The following is a 23221-nucleotide window of genomic DNA, read 5'->3' as shown; positions in this document are numbered from 1 at the left end:
TTAAAAATAAGATGCATTTATAGAGCTGTGCACTGAAGCTGCCTAGTGCTTGCTCATACTGTGTCTGGCACTAGTAAATGCTATTTAATTCCCTTTTGTCTATATCAAATTCACGCCAGAATTGGGAAGAAAAAAAAAACAACAAAACAGACCAAAAACCACCACCAGCAACAAAGTGATACTTTGACATACTGATGGATGATGGAAGTGTAGCATCCAAAACTTGTGTACAAGAATTCTGCACACAAATGGACAAAAGCAAGGAAGTTATGTGGAAGTTGACTTTTTCCCATCCTCTGTTTTTATCTCAGTGTCTGTGTTTTGTTTATTTTTGACTGTGTGCATGTTGTATGTTACTTGTTTTTCTTATTTTTAAAATAATTGCAAACTTAGAAAATAGCTTTGTAGAAACATAATGTGTAGTGCAAGGCAATCTGTTGATATACTCAGTTTTCAACCGTACTGAGACTAACATTGTTAGTAAGGTTCTTAAAGTTTGTAAGTTACATATAAAATAACTTCTCAGTTAACTTTTAATAGACTTTCCAGTTCTGCTTCACTGTGGATGGGCCCTTACACTGGCCTCCATATGGTAGTGATTAGGTGTAAGAGCATGATTGCTCATAAAGCACCAGTCCTACAAAGGAACACTGGATATATAGCTTGTAACAAATGCTTACAGAACTGAACGAGATTTGCCATATTATTCCTGCCAACTTTTCTGTACTGGTTTCTTCCATTAATATCTAATTGTTCTGGATTAAAAGAACCTATATGGTCTCTAGTATTCAAGATTGAATTGGGTTTGATTTTTGGAGTGCAGTAATATCAGAAAACTCAACAATTCAATATTGCAAAATATACAGAATTACGCAAAGGAGAAGATGAAGCAACATCTTCAGTAATCCAATTTGGTGGTCATTTTAGGTAGTTAATGTTGCATTCCCAGTCAATTTTCTTATGCAGTTCATGCTGTTATGATGACTGTGCATCCTGGCTGACGGCATCAAAGTGGTAGGATCACATTAGGTGCTGTGAGATGCAGGATTAGAAGATAAGTTTGTTTTTGCTGTTTATGATACACTGTAAAGTCTCCTAAGGCAGAAGCACAACAAGAAAAGGAAGAAAGGCCTCCAAAATATGCCAGTTTGTACTCCTTTTTAAGCTTACCTCATGCTTGGTTTTTGCACAGTGGAAATGCATTGGAAACTTGAGAGGGAAGGAGTTTAGTCTGTACTTATTTTATTTAGATCTAGTGAATATGACGAACTCTGAATGATCTGCCCATCTTGCATAAGCAAGTGGTGAAATATCACTTTGTGTAGGGACTATATACTAGAAAAAAAATTGGGTAAATAAGCTTTCTCATTTTTCCTCATGACTTTTCCTTTCATAACCTTAAGTATTTCTTCCTTGTCCTCTAAGTTGTTTTTTTACTGTGGCTATGAAATTACAAATACATTAGGTATTATTAAATCATCAGATACTATTAAAGATACTAAATATTAAAACATAACCAAGATATGCCTTTTTCAAATCAACTACTCTCTTAACTATGTAGGTCACCCCAAATGTAATGCCTCCTATTTATGAAGGCTGCTCTGAAAGAAATGCTTATACTCATAAGCATGCTAGGGCTTGACCAGTATGTCTGATTTTTATACTTTTGAATATTTCAGAATTAAAGTGTGCCCCAGATAAATGTGTGAAGGCTAAACTCTAGAAAAACAAAACAAAACAAAACACACACACACACAAAGCAGAGCTTTCATATAAAAGTTCAGCACAACTTTCTTCTACATTCTTTTCTTGCTTTTGCTTTCCCTCATTCAGTGTTGTCCCTGTTCATTGCGGAAAATTTGGACTAGATGACCTTTAAAGGTCCCTTCCAACTGTAAGGCTTCTATGATTCTATGTTTTTCCAGTGCATTTAACATAATAGATCTGTATTTGGGGAAAATTACACTTTAGCACGTGTTAGAGCAGGAAGATTTTTCCTCTATGCTAAATCCATAAGTATAACCAGCAGAATTTAGAACATTTGAACGTATATTGAACATTTAGTATTCTAGTTTTGTGCTCTTTCCTTTTGATTTTTTTTTTCTTTTGTCATCCATTTCTCTCATAGATGTTTAGAAGGAATTTAGGCTTTTCATGCCATGAAATACATATTGCTTTCTTAGTGGACTTTGTAAATACTCTCCCTTTGGCAAGTGCAAGAATTTGCACTTTTCTTTGAAGCACTTGTTGGTGCTGGAATTTTTTTCTGGACAGTGTGCTTTCATCTGAATGACATTTCATATTGATTACTCAATGGCATGAAAGAGAAGGTTTGATTCTGGTAATACAGTAAAACTATGACTTCTGTCCTAAAATATATGTGAAATATTATAAAATAACAGAATAAATTATTGTGTTTATCTAGCAGGATAGGATAAGAATTTTTAAAGCGTGAAAATCTCTACCCTGTTTTGCTGTGCTGTGTCTTTGATTGCCTAGAGTAAGTAATTTTCATAATTCAGGACCCTGGCTTTTGCAGGCTGGAAGCATTGCTGCAAACATAAGAATCATTGGATAGGTAAAATGCACAGTAGGCTGCATAAGAAAAGCTGTTACTTTTAAGTCCTCTGTCTTGAAACTAATGAAATAAATGAGGTTAGAAAAATAGATAGCAAAAAACAGTAATGTTCAGAAGGAAAGATGAGCTTTAATTTTAAGAGCTGGAAAAGAGACTATGGATATATTTATGAAAATGTGAACTAGGTAATAGTAGGATTTCCTAAGGATGATTAAAAAAAATGAAAAAATAAGGGCGCGGACATGCATTCCACACTCATTGACTCTCTCTCTCTATCACCTCTTCAAAATGCTGATGGAACCAAGTCTTAGAATATATCTGGATGCTCAAGCAGAAGTAGCAGATTCTAAAGACATCACCCATTATACTGATCTAGATTACTGACAGGATGGCAGTGTATTTAGCAGCAGTGAAGAGCAGAGAGGATGTTGTAGCACAGACAAGGGAGTCATTTTGGACCATAATGAAATAATCTGATATAAGGAAACAAAGTCTTTGTTACTGCGAAATGATGAGAGACAAGTGTCAGAACATTAACTCTCCCAGGTGTTGGATAGAGATGAAGACTAAGTGGACTCTTTCTGAGGTTATACAGAAAATAAACCTACAAACATTAAAGGGATCTTGTAGTGTCTATTTTCATGGAGAAAAGCGAAAGTAGATAAATTAAACATCTGCGGTACTGAATGAAAAGCAGTGCTTCCAGCATCGCCTGGCAATCTTTAGGATTTGGACAGAGGAAAACTGATGGTCATAAGATATTGTATGGTTAGATTAGGGTTAGTGTTATTCGCCTCCTGTGCATGCAGAAGGGTTTTTTGTTGTTTGTTTGTTTGTTTGCTTGTTTTTAATGAAACAGTTTGGGGAACATAAGTGACTTATTTAATATTGGGAAAAAATATCTGTAAGCTTGTGAAGGCTAGCACACAGAAAGTGTCTGTCCTTCACTGCTACTAAAGTTGAACAAGGGGAGAGTTTCAAAGTAGCTCTGAACATTAGTTCTGAGTGTTAAGATTTGGCCATGGTTGAATGTATCAGATAGTATAAACATCTAACCTAAAACCGGCTGGGAGACTGCTTAATGCAATATCTGTTGTAGGTTCTTAGCTCTTCACACTAAGGTTTGAACTAATATACTTATTTTTCCCTCTTTTCACGAAGACTTTTCTTTGTATCTTGGTCATTTTTTCAGCTCAAACTTAATCTTTGTTCTGCTTCTGCTATACTCTCCTACTAATGTTTTTCATACCATTTGCAATTTTTTATATCTCTAGATGTCTTCATATGTCTCGTATGACTAGAATATGTCCCTTAACATATAGTATTTCATCTTCAAACCTCTCTTTCAGCAGGAACACTTACTATATGAACTTATATACTTATGAACTTATGAACTTATATAGCACTGCAGCCATGTAGAATGTTGCCTGTGCCTGTTTTGAGATTTGACCTCTAATTGGATTTTCTCATGTTAAAATATAGCCAGTGCTTTGTGTACATTGAAGTAAACCGACCCTGAATTCAAATTAAGATCACAGAGTTGCTTGAACTTAGTTGAGAAGAAGCAGCAGCAGAGATTTCACTTGTATTTTAAAGCAAATGGCTTCAAGCAAAAGTAATAACTACATCAACTGCAGTATATGCTTTTCCTTATAAAATTCTTATATTAGATGCGATCCACATATTTAAGCTGTATGAAAGATAATTACTCCTTATATGCAGAGCAGTAACTGCATCTATCAGGGTACTGTGCTGCTTCTGATAAGTTGCAAGAGAAATTTTTAACAAATTACCAGTGAAAGTGTTGAAATATGTGGACATCTGCAAAATGTAACGATAGTTTTAGTAACTGTTGTCAGTCTGCTATTGTTTGCATTACAACACCATAACACATTCTGAAATCAAATTAGCATTTGTTATATTATTTGTGGATGTTACGAATGACATCCTATGCATCCTGTGCTTTTCTGTGAAGTCCAAAATATTACAATAGTATTCTTTTATTACTGTTCACCTGGGGAAAAAAAAAATGTGACTTCCATTGTTCTCAAGCAAGTTGTATGTAGAAAGCTGAGGCTTCAAATATACAAAAACATATATTTCTTTTTGAAATTACTGCATATTAATGCCTTGTATATCTGCCTTTAGGCTTTATACTAGCGCTTCTGATTGACTGAAAAAGCAAAGCCTATGTTTAAGAGAGTTTAATAATTACACATTACTGACCACAAGTGATTCACATTGACTAGGAGATGTAAACTACTGCCAGTCAACAGTTACAGTTACAAAAATTCAGAGACAACAGAAGGAAAATCACAACAAAAGGGAAGAAAGAAAAGGAAAATGTATGCCTCAGAAATGTCTATGTGGACTGTGGTGTTGATGAGTGGAACTGTGAAGTTAGAGGCTTACATACTGGCATGAAAACATCAGCCTACAATGCCCACTAATCGCAAGATATGCAATTCAAGTGTTTCCTTGAAGTCTTTTTTTTCTGCCATGAATATGGACAGCTACTTCTTGAAAGAGCTGAGAATATGTATTTGAGAATTGAATGTGATCAGTAATGGCAGAGCATTTCAAGAGGAGAGATTTCATGACTTCAGGATTTAGGAAATATGATCAAAAGTGTCAGAAAGTTCAAGGATAAGGATGATGATGTTGGAGAAAGATTGCTGACAACCTCACTGAACTACCATGGTGTCTCAGAGGTATACTGCAGTGATTAAGTTTATAAGATCAATTAGAGGAGTGCTTATTTTGGCATGTGATTGGGAAAAGAAGTCATAAATTTTGAATAAAATAATTTCTGTTTAACAAAAAATTTTAAGTGCTTCTTGTTACCCCTTGGATGTGGCATTAATGGGGCAACATTAAGAAGAAGAAGAATGTTACATCTTTTGAAAAACACTCTAGTATTTTTTTATTCTTATTTTATTTTTTATTATTCAAGGAAATGTATTCAGTTATAGCCAGATTAATGTCTTCTTTCTTATATTTGGCAATATATTATTCAGCCATTACTACTGGCACCATAAAATGATAGAATGGCTTGTGTTGGAATCAACCAAATATCATTAAGTTGCAATCCCCCCTTTGCCACAGGCAGGGCCACCATATGGTAGTTTAGGCCTTCCATATGCTTGGGCAGTGCTGAATGTATGGATACAATACTGATGCATTTTCTATCTTGTCAGTGTATACTTAATAAACTTATCTGTTTCATTTCTTTGTCATCTTGAGAAAAATGAAATAGACTACGGTAGACAAAATGATTACAACAGATTGCAAAGTAATTACACTTTTTTTTTTTTTTAATTCTTCTCCCTTGAAGTTTAGGACTAGTATTACAGAGATTTTTCTTTTCTAAATACTTTTTTTCATTTATTTGGTTGGGAGAATTATCAGGTGGAATTTCAATTTTTGTGGTTATGTGCTTTTTTGAGAATTGGCTTGGGAAAGATACATTTGTTAAGGTACTTGCTGCCCTTCTTTCAAATGTCCAGTATAAATGTCAAGTAATAATGAAAGAGTTCTGTTTCATTTTAATGTTTTTATGCCAGTAGATGTGTGTTTCTTTCTGGTTATGAACTGTGCCAGGATTTCCTGGGTATAGGTAGGGCCCCAAGTGGGTAAGAGCTCAAGTCACTCCTCTCAAGGAAAAGTGATGTGAAAAACAGATGTATAAATTCATCCAATTGCCTGAATCAAGGCATAGTGTTAAGGCAATACATATACCCACTTATTATTAACAAGGGGAAAAAAAAGACATCTGGACCCTGCAGATGATCTATAAAAATCATAGGCACATAGGAGTTGTGCTGTTGCTAGAAGAGAGAAGAACAACTGAAATGCGCACGACACTGAATTGTGGCCCTGACACTCCTGTCATTTCAAGTGAACTTTTTAATTCTCTGTTTTGTTTGTGGCTGTTCCTGAGCTGGCTGGGGAGTTTCAGTGCTGACTATTTAACACTGGCTGCAGGAATTGTTATTGGAATGGCTGACAGCTGTCTGCCAGCCTGTCTGCATAGCCTTCCTGTGCTTGCTCCTGCTCGGCTGCACACTGCTATTGTTCATCTGGAGCCTTTCTCTTAAAATCTTTCCCAGCTGTATCCTGATACGCTAAACCACTTAAATTAGCTCCAGATTGCTCTGTTTATTTTGGGTAAGATAAGTGACAAAGTGCAATCCTAACAGTCCTCCTCAAATAAACACAGCGGAAAAGGGGGTACAGGATATTATGATGGAAGATGCATATTCTAGACATAAGCATGAGGCTTTAATGCATGTAAATTGGATCATTTGTCTCTACTGTTTGCATGTAATTCTAGATTTTGGCAGCTTCACAAGCCTGGAAGTTTTATTTTTTAAATATTTTTTTCTTTTTAAAGAAGCGTAAAGTCAAAATATTCTTTCTGAAGCAGTGATTCTCTAATGTTTGCAGCCTTCTCTGCAGTCTGTGCACGTTAAAACTTTTGCTGTGTCTGAATTCAGGGAGATCTATTGTACAGGACTGATCAACAATAGATACAAAGCTAGTTTTGGGCTGGATCATGTAATCGCATGTTAGAATTTGTTCATCTGTTACTTTACAGCTGAAACTTGAACAGACTAGACTAGACCAGAAGGCCTCAGGTCAGGCATTTTCCATATGTTTGGAAGTATATGTACATTAGTTTTGGCTGATTGGTACTTATACAGAGTGTCTATAAGTACGATAACTGTTGCCTGGCTTCCTGCTATTTTCCTCAAAAAGTTGCTATAAATATGTCCTAATTATATCCATTACATTTTTTTGGATAACAGCACTACACTTGTCCTAAGTGAGTTCACACTGCTTCCAGAAGCAGAGGAAGCAACTCAAATATATTCAAAACAAACTTCCGAATGCTTTTACTGAATGGAAACACCTAGACGCTGCCAACTGTTGGACAGTTTCTGGCTCATACAAGCTTTATGCTTGAAGTTTGGTGCTTCCTACATTATTCACAGTCATTTATCAGTCATATCCACTCCTCTCCTCGTGGAGGAGTGTCTGTTTACCACATAAACCTATCTTTTCTGCTTAGTAAGAGGAGAGAGGGCTGTACTTGAAAGCGAAATGTGAATTTAAACAATCTTCTAAATGAAATGTACAGGCCTGATTTTAAATGAAAAGAGAGAGCATACAGAACAAACTCCATCGATCCCTTTGGCAAAAAAATAGCTTTGCTTCCCCTCTCATCCTGACAAAACAATCAGTTACTTAAAAGCAAGAAACTGGATTAAGTACTATAAATTATTATTGACCATATTTGCCCTTCAAACATTTTGTGAATGTTTAAAGATGGTTTATATGCAGGTGATGTAGCCTTTAGCTGTAGGAGTTTTTCCCTTTATTTTGAAGATGCTTCAATTTGATTTAATATATTGAAATGTCCTGATCTGCTTTATAAAATTTAAACAATTATGGCTGTTTTTTGTTGTGTTTTTTTTTAATTTTTGTCCTCACTTTTAAAATACTGCATGGCTTTAGACAAACCTTTCAAACAGAGCTTAGCATGGTTTATATATCAGACAGATGTGTGCTGGATCAACTTACTGCAGGGGCCCATGAGGAGAAATTTCAGAGTATGGGAGTTTTCTCTTAAAGCTTCAGAAAAATTCAACAGTTGTTGAAAAATGCAAGGAGGTTAAGCACAGGTGAAAAACAGAAAAAAAAGCTGCCACGTGAATGCTGGCTTTGAGAAGTACTGTTGGTACAGCAAGAGTATTTGGCAAATATTTTGTAATAGATTTCAGGAAATAAGGTATATTTTCCAGAGAGACAGGATTCTTAGATTGAATATGCTCTTTACGAACTCTAATGGCACCTGTACATGATAGACAATTGGAGGTGAATAGATATGTGATACCAGATTGCATTTATAATGTCCTCAGTGCTCAAATTTTCTCTTGCTTTGCACTTCTTTTTTTTTTCAACTCCTTATTGAATCCTTCATTTAAATGTTAGTTGGTTATTTCTTGCTCTGTATGCATGAACATATATGTATACAGAACTGTTAAGATTTTGGATACCTACTTTACAAAATGAACGTAGGTATCTAAGTGGATTTGTGTGTTTAATATTCTTATGATGAAATATAGTGCATGTTAATGTTTTTAGATATTAACTGTTTTTTTCTTTTTTTTACTTACTGCTAAAGTTTATTTATGCAGACTTTGTTTCACTGACACATCTAAAAGGTCCAGAATAGTTGATCCTTTTGACTGTTGTGGGTTGGATTTTGTTGTTTTTTTGGTGGGGAGGGGTGGGAAGAGGAGAGGAGTCTGTTAAGACTGTTCTTTTAAAGGAAATAATTATATGCTATAGCTTTATTTTTATTTTTTTTAGAATTATATTGAATGTTCCACATTGTTGTAGCATTTTTTATTCTGAAAATGACAAAAACACTTTTTAAAATTGTTATGATCGTTAGGATTACTAACATACAAACTTAGCATTACAGTTCTGCCATAGCAAGGTTGTATAATATATATTATAAATCTAAAGCTTCTGATTTTCTCATGTTATGAGAGTGGAAGGTTTAGAACATATGAAAGTTAAAGATGGTTTCTGTAAGGAGGCTTGTGAGTAGCTCTTTATTTGGAGTAGACATACAGAAAATCTTGAAAACAAATACTGGGATTAAAACTGCCTAATAACAGCATCTAATACAATCCTGGATGGATCTGTGGGGAATTTTCAGGAAACCTTCTACGATGAGCTCATCTAGAGCAGTTTGCCAGGCAAGTCAATAGGATTGTGAGGTAAGGTTTAGCTCAGTTGCGTTCATAAGATGAACGCAATCACAAGATAGAAAAGTGTGCTCTATTAAAATAACAACAAACAAAGAAAGAAACAAGCAAACAAACAAAAAAAAAGTAAGTTATTTTGCTATAGTAGAAACAATATCCAGCCTTTCTGAGAACAAGTAGATTGCAATAGTGGAATTGTCAGGTCACAGCCTGAGATAATAGCTGAGCACCAGGTGAGAATGTCTGGCTAACCCAGGTTGCTCAAGTGCCTGGATCCACCCACCCCCCTCATTTAAGTGGTGACAGCCACTAGAGCAGCATTTCTCTGGACAGAGGTTGCTCTTCTCTTGAGGTGCAGTCTACTAGTGCTTCATAGTTTTGTATCCTATTAGAAGGCACTGTCCTTGACATCATCACCTTTTGTTGTACAGTTTCAATATGACAAGTTATACTGAATACATTTTGAATACTACATGAAAGAAAGCAAAATTTTGGGAGGTACTGTTTACAGTCTTTTAAAATAGCTACTTAAGTCTTGCAGGAGCTGTAAGTCTTTACAACAAAGGCAATATCCTACCCTATTTGTGCAATAGTACCTCTATTCTAGAGCATTAGTTTGAGACACATGATTTGTAGAAGCTGCTAAAACTGTATGTGCTAGTAGTAGAAGTCACAGAAAAGCAGTTGCTTGGGGTGTTGGGCCACCTTATGAGGAAAGGTGCAGATCATACTGCACTTAAGTGTATTTGGGTACTCTTCTTACAATGTTTTCCCATCAACCAAAAGTAAAACTTAAAGGTCTCTTTATCACTTCTATATAGTTTGTAATTCTATTACATTGGCAGTAATTATTTCTGAGCACTTGATTGGGAGATGATTATTTTCTTAAAACAGAACCTTTAAACTGGCATCATGTATTGTTGCAGTACTCTTTCCATCTGACTTGCTTTCAAAGCAATAACTTTTGTACCTGTTGATGTGGAATTTTGATAAATCTCTTTATGCAAATAATGTTGCATCTGAATTCAATAACTACCTGTAAATCTTCACAAGAAGTGTACATAGGAGACTTAGACAGACAGTCTTGGGAAGATCATTAGTCAGATTATTCAGAGGTCTTTACTTTCACCATACTTGATTTTTCTTTTGTCTAGAGAGAGATAAATGACAAACGAAGATTTTCCCATAGTTTTTACTATCTGTTGCCTGTGTGGTTTGTCTTTATTATATGAAGTAGGCTGTTGCTTCTGTTGCATTGTGTCATTCAGTTAAAAAGTTTGTCAAACTGGAATTTGTATGTGCTTCATTAGTTATTGTTTTCAGAATTTGCTTTATTCCTGTTCTTTATTATCAAACCATTCTTCAAAGAAGTTATATTCATTAAACTGTTTACTGCTTGCATACATCCCACACTACTGCATATATACATATATATATATATATATATATAGTGCACTTGTCAGACTGTTAGGCAGCTGGCAACTCTTCAGAGAAGAGTTTGGGAGAAACAGGACGGTGTATCTGTTTAGTTTTGTTTATTGATTCCTTTAAGAACTCCCATGGAACATCTTTTGACAGTTTTACAGATTACAGATTTAGCAAATTGAAGTCATTCTCGCATAAATGATAGTGAATATTAATTAAAAAAAAAACAGATATTTGTGAGGGGAAAAAAAACCATCGTCCTTCATTTTTAAAGGTGTAGAAGATGCACAGTCTTTCTTTTGCTTTTATTTAGGTCACATTTAAAGGTTTTATTAAAAAAAAATCATTGCCTTTAAGAAAATCTACAATATCTACAAGAAGAACATCCTGTTATACAAAGATTTTTTTAATTTCAATTTAGACCACTAAAATGTTTGAACATGAATAGCATTGTACTGACGTTAAAAGGGGGGGGGGGGAAGGTGATTGAATGTAAATAGGTTTTGAAATAGACTGAAATAATAGACTGAATAAGACTGAAGGAATGTAAAAATTGTCTTATGTGAAATGATTTTTTTTTGAAGGGATATTTGAATAGTTACTAGTGTTAGGAGATCTATATATATGTATATGTTTGTTTACTGGCATAAATTATCAACAAAATGTGTGGCAGCATTTCTCCAGTATGTTAAACACCTCCAGAGGACTAGGGTATCATGTATTGTTATTACTAAATCAAAGAATATTTCATCTGGAAAGGTTTATATCAAGGAATTGTTTCCCACAAATACGTTTGTATGGAAAAACTGGCATACAAAATATTGTTGTTTACAGTCTGGAGGCGTTTTATTGGTTTAGGGATTTTAGATCTACTACTTTTGTTGGTGTTGGTTCCACTGAAGTTACTCAGTGTGGCAGTTCTTTTAGAAGAGGATTCCTATTTTTTTGATACTGAGGGCCAATACAAAATTAGGACAATTACTTTACTCCCAGGAGGCATGAATCAACAGGGATGATAATATCTCAGGGATATCAGAGATTAATCTGACTTTTATACCCAGAGGTTTTTGTCCAATTGCTGATTCTCAGAAATATCTACTGCCCTTAAAAGGCTATTCTACCTGTGACTACTCGCTTCCCTCAAATCTGACAGTTGCAGGGTCTCTCCACAGTACTTAGAACTGTAAATATGTTTAATTTTTTTTAGGGTTTTTGATTTCTTAAATAGTAAGAATTATACCTTTTCTCAAACCAGTAAAAGCATTTAATTGGGGTTTTTGCTATATTATACAGTACAAAAGTTAATTCAAGTGCATGCCACTTTGCTGAAACCAGACTTCTAAAGTGGCTGGAATTCGTCCTTCTCTCTGTCTCTTTTGTTTCTTCTGTTCTTGTTTGGCCATTTACCTTACATATGTATGTATCAAATGTAATCTTAAAGAAGAAAATTCTGTCAGAGTGTTAAAGAGCATTTCAGGTGCTCCTGTCTTAAAAACAGCACAAAATGATAAGTTTTATAAGAATACCAAAGGAACATAGATATAGCTAAACAGCTATCTGAGCAAAGAGAGGCAACAACAAAGCTTATTACAAATGCTTCTTCCATTTGGGAAAACGAGCAATACTGAATAAATTAGCTAGATTATATTTGTGCCAAGTACCATCATTTCTAATTATATGCTTATTCTCTTCACTTTCATCCGTTCTTTATGAACAAGAGCTGGTTTGTTTTATAATTTTTCTAATGGACATAATAAGTCTTGAGTATTAGTAAAGCCTAAATTAGTGATAGGAGGATGGTTGGACTAGATGATCTTGTAGATCTTTTCCAACCTAATGTATCTATGAATCTATACAGAAATAATTGCAGAAATTATTCTTACCAATAGGAAAAATATGCTCACTTCATTTTCCAGACTATTCTGCTATTATTTTTAATGAAAATCATACCTGGTGTTTGTCTCCCGCAAAGAGACAACTAAAGTATCATGCCTGGGGGAGTGCTTGTGCTTTCAGCTGAAGTAGCAAGGCTGAAGCTTTCGTTAGAAGTATTGTAAATCAGAGCCTTTAGCCATCGTGATTATGAAAGCTTTGCTCTGGAGACTGTCTACTGAGATAATGTATTAGGATGAGTCATGGAAAGAAACAGTTGCAAAAATGGATAATAAATCATTGAGGAAATATTGTTTTGAAGTAGATTTGGAATTGGATGTGAAGATGGCATAGAACATTAAGCAACAATGATCCTATTTATCTCTTACCTAAGTGGATGTTAAGTGTGTGTTATAAGCTACTGGAATTTTCTGTATGTACTACAGAGTGTGTTCCATAGTCAATATACTTTGCTAAGATAACATGAAATTTTAGTGAGAAATAACATGAAGACTTAGGTTGTTTGGGAGAATGTGAGAACGGCTGTACTTTGTAGACAAAGGATCCATCTGAATATGTATCCTCTCACTATAGCAGTATCTGGCAGCAAGTGACTGAAAGAGTGTTAAAACTTATCATTGATGTCTTTCACTGAAAATTTTGTGAAAATTTTCAAATCTTCAGCAGATATAGCTAAAGAAATCCTAGAGCAGAGGAGCTGGTTTTCACTTAAGACCTATCAGTGATATTTTAACTTTGAACTCCTTCAGTGGCTGAATCCATGCAAACTTTTAGCATCGGTAGATAAAATATCAATGAGATAACATCCAGAGGAATTATCTTAGAGAAAGGGTGTGCATAAGTAGCAGCTGTCTGCTTAATATCCTGTTGTCTAGATATAACTGATTTCTAGGTGGTCTTGTGTTAGTTTTTTATTGGTTTTCCATGGCTTTTTTCTCCCAAGTCTACATCTCATACAGTCAGGAAGTTCTTGTTTATTCCTTATTATTTCATCAATATAAATACCATTATGATCTTTTAATGCTATGAAACTTTCTCCTCTTTAATTTCTTATTGGTATTTGAAGTCCCAAGTAATAGTTCAGGTCACTCAGAAATACATGATTATATCCTTTAAAAATGGTATAAGCTGCCAGTTTATACTGGCATCATTGACTCTGTTCTAGTTCACTAGAATGAAAACTTGAAGAATTAAAACAGACCATTATTTTCCCTTCTTCAAAACTTTCTTGGTAGCTCAGTAAAGTACTGAAGCAGAAAGCAAGCCTTTCATATAAATTTCTTAGGGAGAAGGAAATACTAAGTTAGCGACTTGAAAGTGAGTGGCATGAAGCTTGTTTCATATGTTGGGTTTTTTTTTCCATTTACATATCAGATAAGTTAGCAAAACAAGAAAATTTTGTTCCCCTCCTCCCGTTTCTTTTAATCATATACTACATATGACATCGCATACAAGTCCTTACTTGAAGATTTATGTTGGATAGAATCCTTGGCTCAGGGAGTTTACTGCATAATGAAACTGGCAGTGCTGAGTGTCTTTACTAAACTACAGATAGTAAAGTCTCAGAAAAAAGTAGTTGTATTAAAGTTCTGACCGTAATCCATAAATTGTACAGTTCCTTTATTCTTCTATTACTTACTCTGCTTCTCTAATTCCTTGCTGTTTGCAGATATTTAGTTTCTATAGCCCTAAACTGTTAAATTGATATGAAGAGTAAGTAAATACTTAACATAGGACAAATTTTAGATCTTAAGTTCGGACTGTAAAACCCATCTCGTATACACTGTAATTATACTAAGGTTAAAAGCTACTGAGAACTCTGTCCCATCATTACTCCTGATAGAAATTCCTGTTCATACATCAGAAGGATCTGTCAAACTGATGTCTTTTTATTTTGTCACAGACAACTGCTCAAGTTCTTAAGTCCCAGTACTCAAGATCTTTGTGTGAGAAATATTGGTAACTACTATTTTTGCCTGTATTTTGTACTGAAAACCATAAAGCTCTTGATTTATTTAGTTTATTAACCCTAAAGTGCTGTCTATGCAAGCTGCCTTCCTGGAAGCTAATTGAGCCACAAAACAGTTTGTACTTTTCAGGTCATGGTGTTTTTTTTCAAGTGTTTAGCTAAGGCTTCCACTTTTGAAAATCTTCTACCAGGTTATTCCTTAGTAGAACAAAAAGAATCTTTCAGTAGTAGTATTTTACACTGATCCCTAATTAATGAAACAGAAGGGAGATCATTTGGCAGTTAAAGTAGAGTCCTTCTGTAGTGGATTGAACATTAGTTTCCTGTTTCTTACCCCAAGTTTCAGGATTTTAATAAAAAAATACTTAAAATAGAGACTGGACAAATTTTAATGAAGGTTAGTTCAGTGACTGCTTTGAAAGTAATTTTAATCATACTGAAATACAGAAAAAGTCATGCTTAAAAGGTTTGTCATCAGATATTGTTCTGAAATCATTAAAAGAGATATAAACAAGAAGAAATGTACAGTACAGTTTGATTGAGAAGCTATTTGTTTTGTCTGATATCACACATCAGTGATTTTGACATCTTACAAAAAACTGAAAAGAAAAAAAAATTGTGAATGAGGAGCATGGTGTCCTGTCACTGAAATAGCAGTTTTCTATTTAAAACATGACTACTTTGGAAAATTGAATGATACTGTAGTCTGAGCACTAGTGATGGTTTTGATAGCAACTTTTTCTGTGGTCCCAAATATACTTGGAATTAGAAGTCCTTGATCCCAGAAACTTTATCTGTCTAGAGGTAAGAGGATGTTTATAAATATTACCTTTTAAATCATCAGCTTGTAATATGGTACTATTTTTGCCCATTAATAACTTTATAGTGTAGTAATTTCTAAGACTCCTGCAAGAATTATCTTAGTTTTTAATACTCTCTGAATATATTCACCGTGTGAATTTCTGTGTCATGCTTAGATTGGAAAACAAACAAACAAACAAACAAACAAACAAAAAGAATGAATATATGTATCTTTTTCAAACAGATGAATAAATGTTGTAGGGAGGATTGTTCTGTTTCTTTCTTACCACTGATCTGTTTAATTACTTATTTCTGATCTGTTTAATTACTTCTTTCAGATAATGGAGGACAGACTATGGCAGGTGGAAACAACTGGCCACTCAGAGGAAGAAAATGGACCCTCTGGGAAGGAGGTGTTAGAGGAGTAGGCTTTGTTGCAAGTCCTTTACTGAAACAAAAAGGTGTAGAAAGTCATGAACTTATCCACATCTCTGACTGGCTGCCAACACTGGTGCACCTTGCTGGAGGAAGTACCAACGGCACTAAGCCTTTGGATGGCTTTGATGTTTGGAAAACTATCAGGTAACTTGCATGTCAAATCACTGAGTTAGAATTCTGTTATGGGAAGAATTCATTCAACCTAGAGAAAAGAGCTGAATCAAATGAAAAATGTTATTTATTGTTTTCCCTAGTTGAAGAGAAGATACAGGTTTTTGCTCATGAGAAAATTATCAAGGTTGCAGGTTAATCCTTGTCCCAGATGCAAAGCCTTTGTAATGTGTTAGCTTAGGTGTGCTGAATTTATCACTGTGTGCACAATGCTGCACAAACATAGTATACGTTTTCATGAACTTTCCATTCTCAGTGTGAGTAGAGGAGTATTCCATGCCCTGTGGCTTTATGCTCACTAATAAAACTGGGTGGGGTGTGTCGGGGAAGTGGCTGCTGCTAGGTGACTGACTAGGCATAGTCAGTGAGTGGTGAGCAATTGCATTGTGTATCACTTGTTTTGTGTGTGTTTATACACAAATGTGGTATATATTTAATACGACATATGAGGACTGCTCTGAAATTATAGCCTCCTATTTTATGATGTTGGCCCATGAAATTAGATGTGGCTGTTAGTGTTCCTGACAATATTCCATTGCATTTTGCTGCTGTGTGACAGGTGGCAACTGAGAAGCAGCCTGCCAAAATGGCATCTGATGTGGCAGTGTGTTTGAATCAAAGGTGTGTCACTGAATTACTTCATGCAGAAAAAATGGCACCCACTGACATTCATAGGTGCTTCTGGAGACCAAACAGAGGATGTGTACACAGTGAGGTGGTAGGCAGTGCATTTCAGCAGTAGTAGCATTGAGATGAAAGACAAACCATGTTCTGGACAACCATTCACAGCTGTCACACCGCAAAATGAAGAGCACCTCAATCAGCTCATTCAGCAGATTGCAACTAGAGAACTGTGTATGGAGTTGAATGTTAGCTTCACTGCACTGGAAGTGAAGGTAACATTGGAATATCTCAAAATTTGCACCAGTGAGTCTTGCATATCTTCTCAGAGGAACAGAAGGAACATCATATGCAAGTTTGCCATATTGTATTGAACCAATATGAGGATGAAGGTGACATTTTTTTGTGGGTTGCATTTTGTGGTGACAAGATGTGCCGTCACCACTACTAGCTAGAGTCAAAATAGCAGTTTATGGAGTGGCAACATGTAAATTCACTGCCAAAGAAAAAGTTCAAGTCTCAGCCTTCCGCAGGTAAGGAGATGTGTGCTACCTTTTGGGATAGGAAAAGATCTTTTAGGATTTCCAGAAACTTGGATGAACTATCAACTCTGACTACTAATCCACTGTGCTGACAAAGCTAAAGGCTCATACTTCCTGAGTCACATAAGAGAAGACTGTCTTTCTCTTACAACACAATAATGCCAGACCCAACACACTCTGAAGAGCATTGCCAGTCCTGCCTGGACTGTCCTACAGCACTCACCATGTATTTCAGATTTGGCACCTTCTGACTTCCATCTGTTTGGACTGATGATGCATCTTCATCAGTGACTTTCATGAGGGGATAGAGTCCACCCTCAGCAAGTTTGCTGATGATATGAGACTGGGAAGAATGGCTGACATGCTGGAAGGCTGTGCTGCCATTCAACGAGACCTGGACAGGCTGGAGAATTAAGCTGAAAGGGACCAAATGAGGTTTAACAAGAGCAAGTGTAGAGTATTGCATCTAGGGAATAATAACCGCATGCATCGGTACAGGCTGGGGGAGGAGCTCTGAGGAGAGGAACCTGGGTGTCCTGTTGGATGGAAAGCAGGTCACGGGAGATGGCCCTCCCCCTCTACTCTGCCCTGGTGAGGCTTCATCTAGAGTATTGTGTCCAGTTTTGGGATCCCCAGTACAAGAAGGACATGGATGTCCTGGAAAGAGTCCAGTGGAGGGCTACAAAAATGATAAAGGGCCGGGAGTGCCTCTTGTATGAGGAAAGGCTGAGAGACCTGGGTTTGTTCAGCTTTGAAAAAAGAAGACTTAGAGGGGATCTGATCCGTATCTATAAATATCTAAGGAGCGGGAGACAAAGAGATGAAGCCGGACTCCTCTCAGCAGTGTGTGGTGATAGGACGAAGGGAAATGTTCACAAAAAGATTTATTATATTTGTATAATAGTAGTATTATCTGTTCTGAATATACCTAGCTTGATTTCTTCTTTAGTGATGTCTTTTTATCTGTGGTGGTGTTCTATCCCAGCTGGAGATAGAGATATCTCTCTTTTGCAGAGAGCTTGTGGTCCTGTGCACAGGTGCACTGCATAGCTCTCATCCAAGTGGAAGAAGACAAGGATGTGAATACCTTTGGGCTGGGTCCATTAACTTCCAGGAAGAAACTGAAAATTCTGTTGAGCCAGACACAGCTAAATGTTTCACATGCTGACATTACTGAGAAAACAGCATCAGCAAGATCTTGGGGTACTGCTAAATCATGGACTAACCTTTCTTCCAGCTACCGTCGGGATTCCTGTCTTCTCTGATTGCTTTTCAAACAGGCATTCTTTGTTATAGACTGATCTTCTTAGGTCAGTTTACTTCAGTATAAAAATGATATGTGAGGAATAATAGGTACAGCTGTGCATCTGCTGTGTGCTTATGTCACTTTAATCTCATCTCTTACTGAATATTGTTTATTAGTAGTGCCAGGGTAGAGCTGATCTCATATGCCTGCAGTAGTGCCAACTGGAGGGCCTTTGTCCAGAGGGGGATAAAAGCCATTTTTTGTGAATTGTCAGGCTGCTTTTTGTCAGACTTGCAGCATAAATGTCAAATTTCACATGACTTTTCCCATGTAATCAGGAGAAATGAGTATATTAAATTTCATGATCATAACTCAAAAGGTCGCATGACAATTGGGTAGTAAACAATGAAGGAATAATGCCTTTTTTGTGACATCTGATAGAAAGTTCAAATGTATTGCTTTTCTAGGATTAGATAGCTCATAATGAGTGAAATTTGCTAAGATTCTGCCTCATTTGAAAAATGGAAATTAATAGCCTATCACTACATTACATCTGTATTTTTTTCTTGCCTGATACAATATGAGAAGCTGCATATGCTTCTGTGAGTTTCTGGGTTTTTTTGAGGATTTTTATTTGAACCTTTTGTCTAAGTATAACTATTTAATATATGTGCAATCAAAGGGGAAAATTTTTTAAATTTTGGATATTAATTTAACACCCTTTCAAAGCACTGCATGAAATAACACAGATAATCTCAGGAGTAACAGAAGTATTGGATCCATTCCTAAATCTATTTGATTTGTCTATAAATAGTTGATAGTTTTTTAAAGGACCTTTTCTTAATATGATATTTCTGAGTAAATACAATTTTGAAAACAATTATTTAACAATATTTGGTATGTTTAAATAGATCATGATATAGGGAAGAAATATAAATTTTGAAATCATTAAAGAAACTTTCTTTAATTATTTTAGAATGATTGGTAGTCCATATTAGGAATTGTATTAACTTGACATTGATTAATATTAAATTCTTGCAGTAAATAGAGCTGAAAACCACGTGTCTGCAGCTGTTCATTCTGCACTTCCTCTGCTGAATTTTGATTGAAGAACCAGAAGAAACATTGATGACTGGGAGCAAATGAGACATGAAAAACTTAAGTTCATAAGCACATGATTCTCATAGGCAAATATATATATATATCCTTTTTGCCGAGTTATAGTTTAAGTTCCTGTCATACAATGCATGAAATGCATAAAAACAGTATTCTTGTCCTCCTTATTTGAACTTCTTTTAGATTAAAATTTGTATGCAACTTAGAAGCTGTTGCACAGAGCTTTTGAACTCAAACCATGTCTGTTTTTTCAAATTCATCTACTGACATAGTACTGTAGGAAATGGTATTGCACCACTGTATCAGTGGGAGACCTAATGGCAGTAAAATGTAATTTTATTTAAACAGAAACAGAAATAAAATAGGTTTCACCCACATGGTCACAGTCACCAGAAGATGGATATCTTAAAGACTCTGCCCAGAATCCAGGCACCATGGCAGGTGTTCTGAGGGAAACCATAGGCAACTGAGCACTGTCACACTCATGCCCAGGCTCAGCTGCAGTGGTGCTGCAGTCAAAGGACACATCTGTGTTCTTCCTAGACTGGTGACTATACACAGCTTTTTCTTATGCCTTTTTGTTCCCTTACTGGTGCTGTTTTTCTCTGTTGAGGCATCAGAAGTCTTCATTGTTGTTTAGCTCCAAATATCTACATCCTGAACAAGTAGTCATGCTGAGACCTTATTCACCTTCAAAACTGGGTGTCATTAACAGAGGCCATTCTGAGAGACCTTTCCATGATATGTGTTGCTGCTATTATCCCACATATATAGTCTGAATCTTTCCATTCATATTAACTTTGTCCTTTCTGTTACAGTTCTCCGTAGTAAAAGATGCTAGGACAACAAAGAAGCTCTTCTATGCAAAACTGTTCAAACATATCTTTGGACCAGTAATTCCTAAAATTGATTTCATCCAGGTTTCTTTGGAAATAAAATTAGACGTCCCCAACTCCTTTTTGAAAGTGGCCTAGAATATTATCTCTGTAACCACCAATTTTTTAATATCCGTCAAATCATTCCAGTATTCCCTGAGAGCAGCTTCCTGTGATTCCTCATGTCACTTCAGTGTCCACCAATGTTAATCAGCTTTTCTCAGCCTCCCATTCCAGCTCTCACTGTAGCATAGGGTGCTATGGCATGGGCAATATATTGCCTTTTGTTTTAATTCTCTACTGTAATATCTCAAGCATAGACATTCTGTATTTACACAGTAGATTCCACTTATCTAGTACCTTAGATAGTCACATGTAACACTGCGTTGTATCTGGAGCCTTTTAAGCCATATATTTATTAGAAATTATATCTAAAATCCAGTAGAAAATTCACTTAATGTTTTGCAAAAGTAGTAATAGAGAATAACAAAAACAGTTAATGGAAACTACTAAAATGCAGCTAGTCAGGGAGTCTGGACTGTACTGCATTTTTCTCAAAAGACACATTTCTAAGAAACATCTGTTTTCCAGATGCTTTCTAACTTGTTGAAATAGAGATGTGGGGGCAAAATAATGACATAGAAATCTGCCCTTGTTGATGCATTGTTTTGATATACTCTGTTTTTCAGTACTGAATACCTACTGTTTCTTGCTCAGGCAGCTTTTGTTTTACATTAACAAAAAAAAAAAGTAAAACTGTAGTGCTGATGGTAGTAAAGTACATGAAGCATTGTGATAGACACTAAGATTCAAAATGAAATGTGATTAGAATAACTACTATATCTCTAAAGCTTTTTAGCAATTTTGGGAGGTTTTACTCTGATACTTTTGCCTGGTGTGTTGCAGTTATATATTTTTTGTGATGTTAGAAAGATTAAAATTGATTGGGTGAAGTAGAAAGCAAAATCAGCTTAAATTCTTTTGTACTAAATAGTGACGTTAACTTGGGGAACTGTTTGGAGAAAGTTCAATCACATCTATTTATGGTATAAATAACTGCTTACAAACAGAGCAGTTGAAAGCTGAGAGTAATGTTTATTTCCAGCAAATGTGGAATAAAATTATTTTGGAGAAGTGTATACAGATATGAACCACAGAAATGACAAGATCATGCAAATGCTTTTGCTAAGTTATACTCAGGATGTTTTCATGAAAGATAAATATATTTACTCTGAAAAACCTTGATTTCCTATCAAGGACACCTTCGGCCTATTTTACAACTATTAAAGTGAATGATCACATGTTGATGTTTGTTAAAATACACTAGAGAGCAATACATCTCTCTATATGTATTTATAAAGGAGAAGATAGACTGATATTTTCAGCGTAAATTTGCTAATTCTTCTATTAACTCTGAAGTCTGATGAATATGTTTCAATCCAGATATTCTGAGAGCATTTTTTTATTTTTTATTTTTGGAAAAAATTCTTTTCAATTTAGTTGCTTAATTAAATACTCAGTTGACATGATAAAAACTTGCAGACAAAGGAAAACTCCTTATTTTTAGAGTGAGGAAGCAATGTATTATAGACTAAAAATAAATATTCTGAAAGAAGAGAATTTTAGGATATGGTTACAATGAATCCTGCTAAATTACAAAAGTAACATACCATAGAGAATCTTACAGCTTTCTTATTTAGATGTACATATTCCTAATGCAGGCCATCTGAAGGGACTAAGACTCCTGCAAATTGGGAAGAAGGCTGAGTTTAGGAAAAAGGGAACTCTCCTGCGAGTTTAAGTTCTGTTCTTGTTTTCACAAGGGCATTGATTCTGCCTTCATGATGTCCTCTTCTGTCAGCCAGACACTAACTTTCAGCTCTTCCTTCTTTTCTCTGGCTATTGTTTTATGATTAATATATAGTGGTTATAAACCTCCATTTTTGAAAGAATACTTAAGATTCACACATGAGAATGATAATATCTTCTGACCAGCTTCTATAAAATCAATTGTAAACTCTAAATTCACATCCTAATTCACATCCTAAATTAAGCTTGTGGATAATCCTAATTTAACTTGCACTAATTGTCCATAGTAGTATTAACTTCCTAACAGCTAAGGCACACTGACAACAGCGGGAGGATCTAGAGGCAATAAACTTCTCTTAAATTTAAGATCAAATTTTAAGTATAAACAACCTCTTGATAGTGTGTTACAGGTCACTCAATAGTGTGACCACCAATTAGCCTATAGGTTAATTATTGTGCTTCCTCTGTATTAATTGCTAAGTCATATCATCTGAATAACTGTAGTCCTTCATCTGATCCTCCTTGTTAATTTTTTATTTACTCAAAATGTGTAGCGTCCAGGAATAATTTTAGAAGTGATATGTAATGATATTAATTTTAATTAGTTGATATTGAAAGTTTTAAATTATGTGTGAATATTACTGAATTATTAAATACTTTGTACAGAAATATGTGTTAAACTAAGTGCCATTTTTTGTTTATAAGAGTTCCACTAAGTTAATTACTTCATTTTTTATTTTTAATATCGAGAGCTTTAGTGGCCTAAGTTGAATTTTTGATGAGTTATTTGGAAGTTTCTAAAAACCTACATTTACGTTCTTAGTCAGAAAATGCAATAATATTTTGTCATGATGTAGACGAGGTTCTTTCTAGTTATTAATTCCTCCCCATGTTATCCTTTAAAAGGACTGAATTTATTTTACTGAGTTTCTTTCAGAACTGTGTTCTCTTTAATTCA

General features: G+C 35.2%; 1 protein-coding gene across 1 annotated transcript in view; it reads left to right on the top strand.

Moving 5' to 3' along the window:
- Positions 1-23221, top strand: part of ARSB (arylsulfatase B) — a 58738-nt gene that overhangs the window by 16519 nt on the left and 18998 nt on the right. The window contains exon 5 of the mRNA XM_065739806.1: positions 15784-16027. Coding sequence (XP_065595878.1) covers positions 15784-16027 — 244 coding nt within the window. The remainder of the gene's footprint in view (positions 1-15783; positions 16028-23221) is intronic.

The sequence above is a fragment of the Cyrtonyx montezumae genome, unplaced genomic scaffold, assembly GCF_038088225.1.
Source record: "Cyrtonyx montezumae isolate F1298 unplaced genomic scaffold, pur_monq_1.0 scaffold_25, whole genome shotgun sequence".
Lineage (NCBI taxonomy): Eukaryota > Metazoa > Chordata > Aves > Galliformes > Odontophoridae > Cyrtonyx > Cyrtonyx montezumae.
Note: the sequence above shows the minus strand (reverse complement) of the source record. Positions and strands in the feature narration are given on the sequence as shown.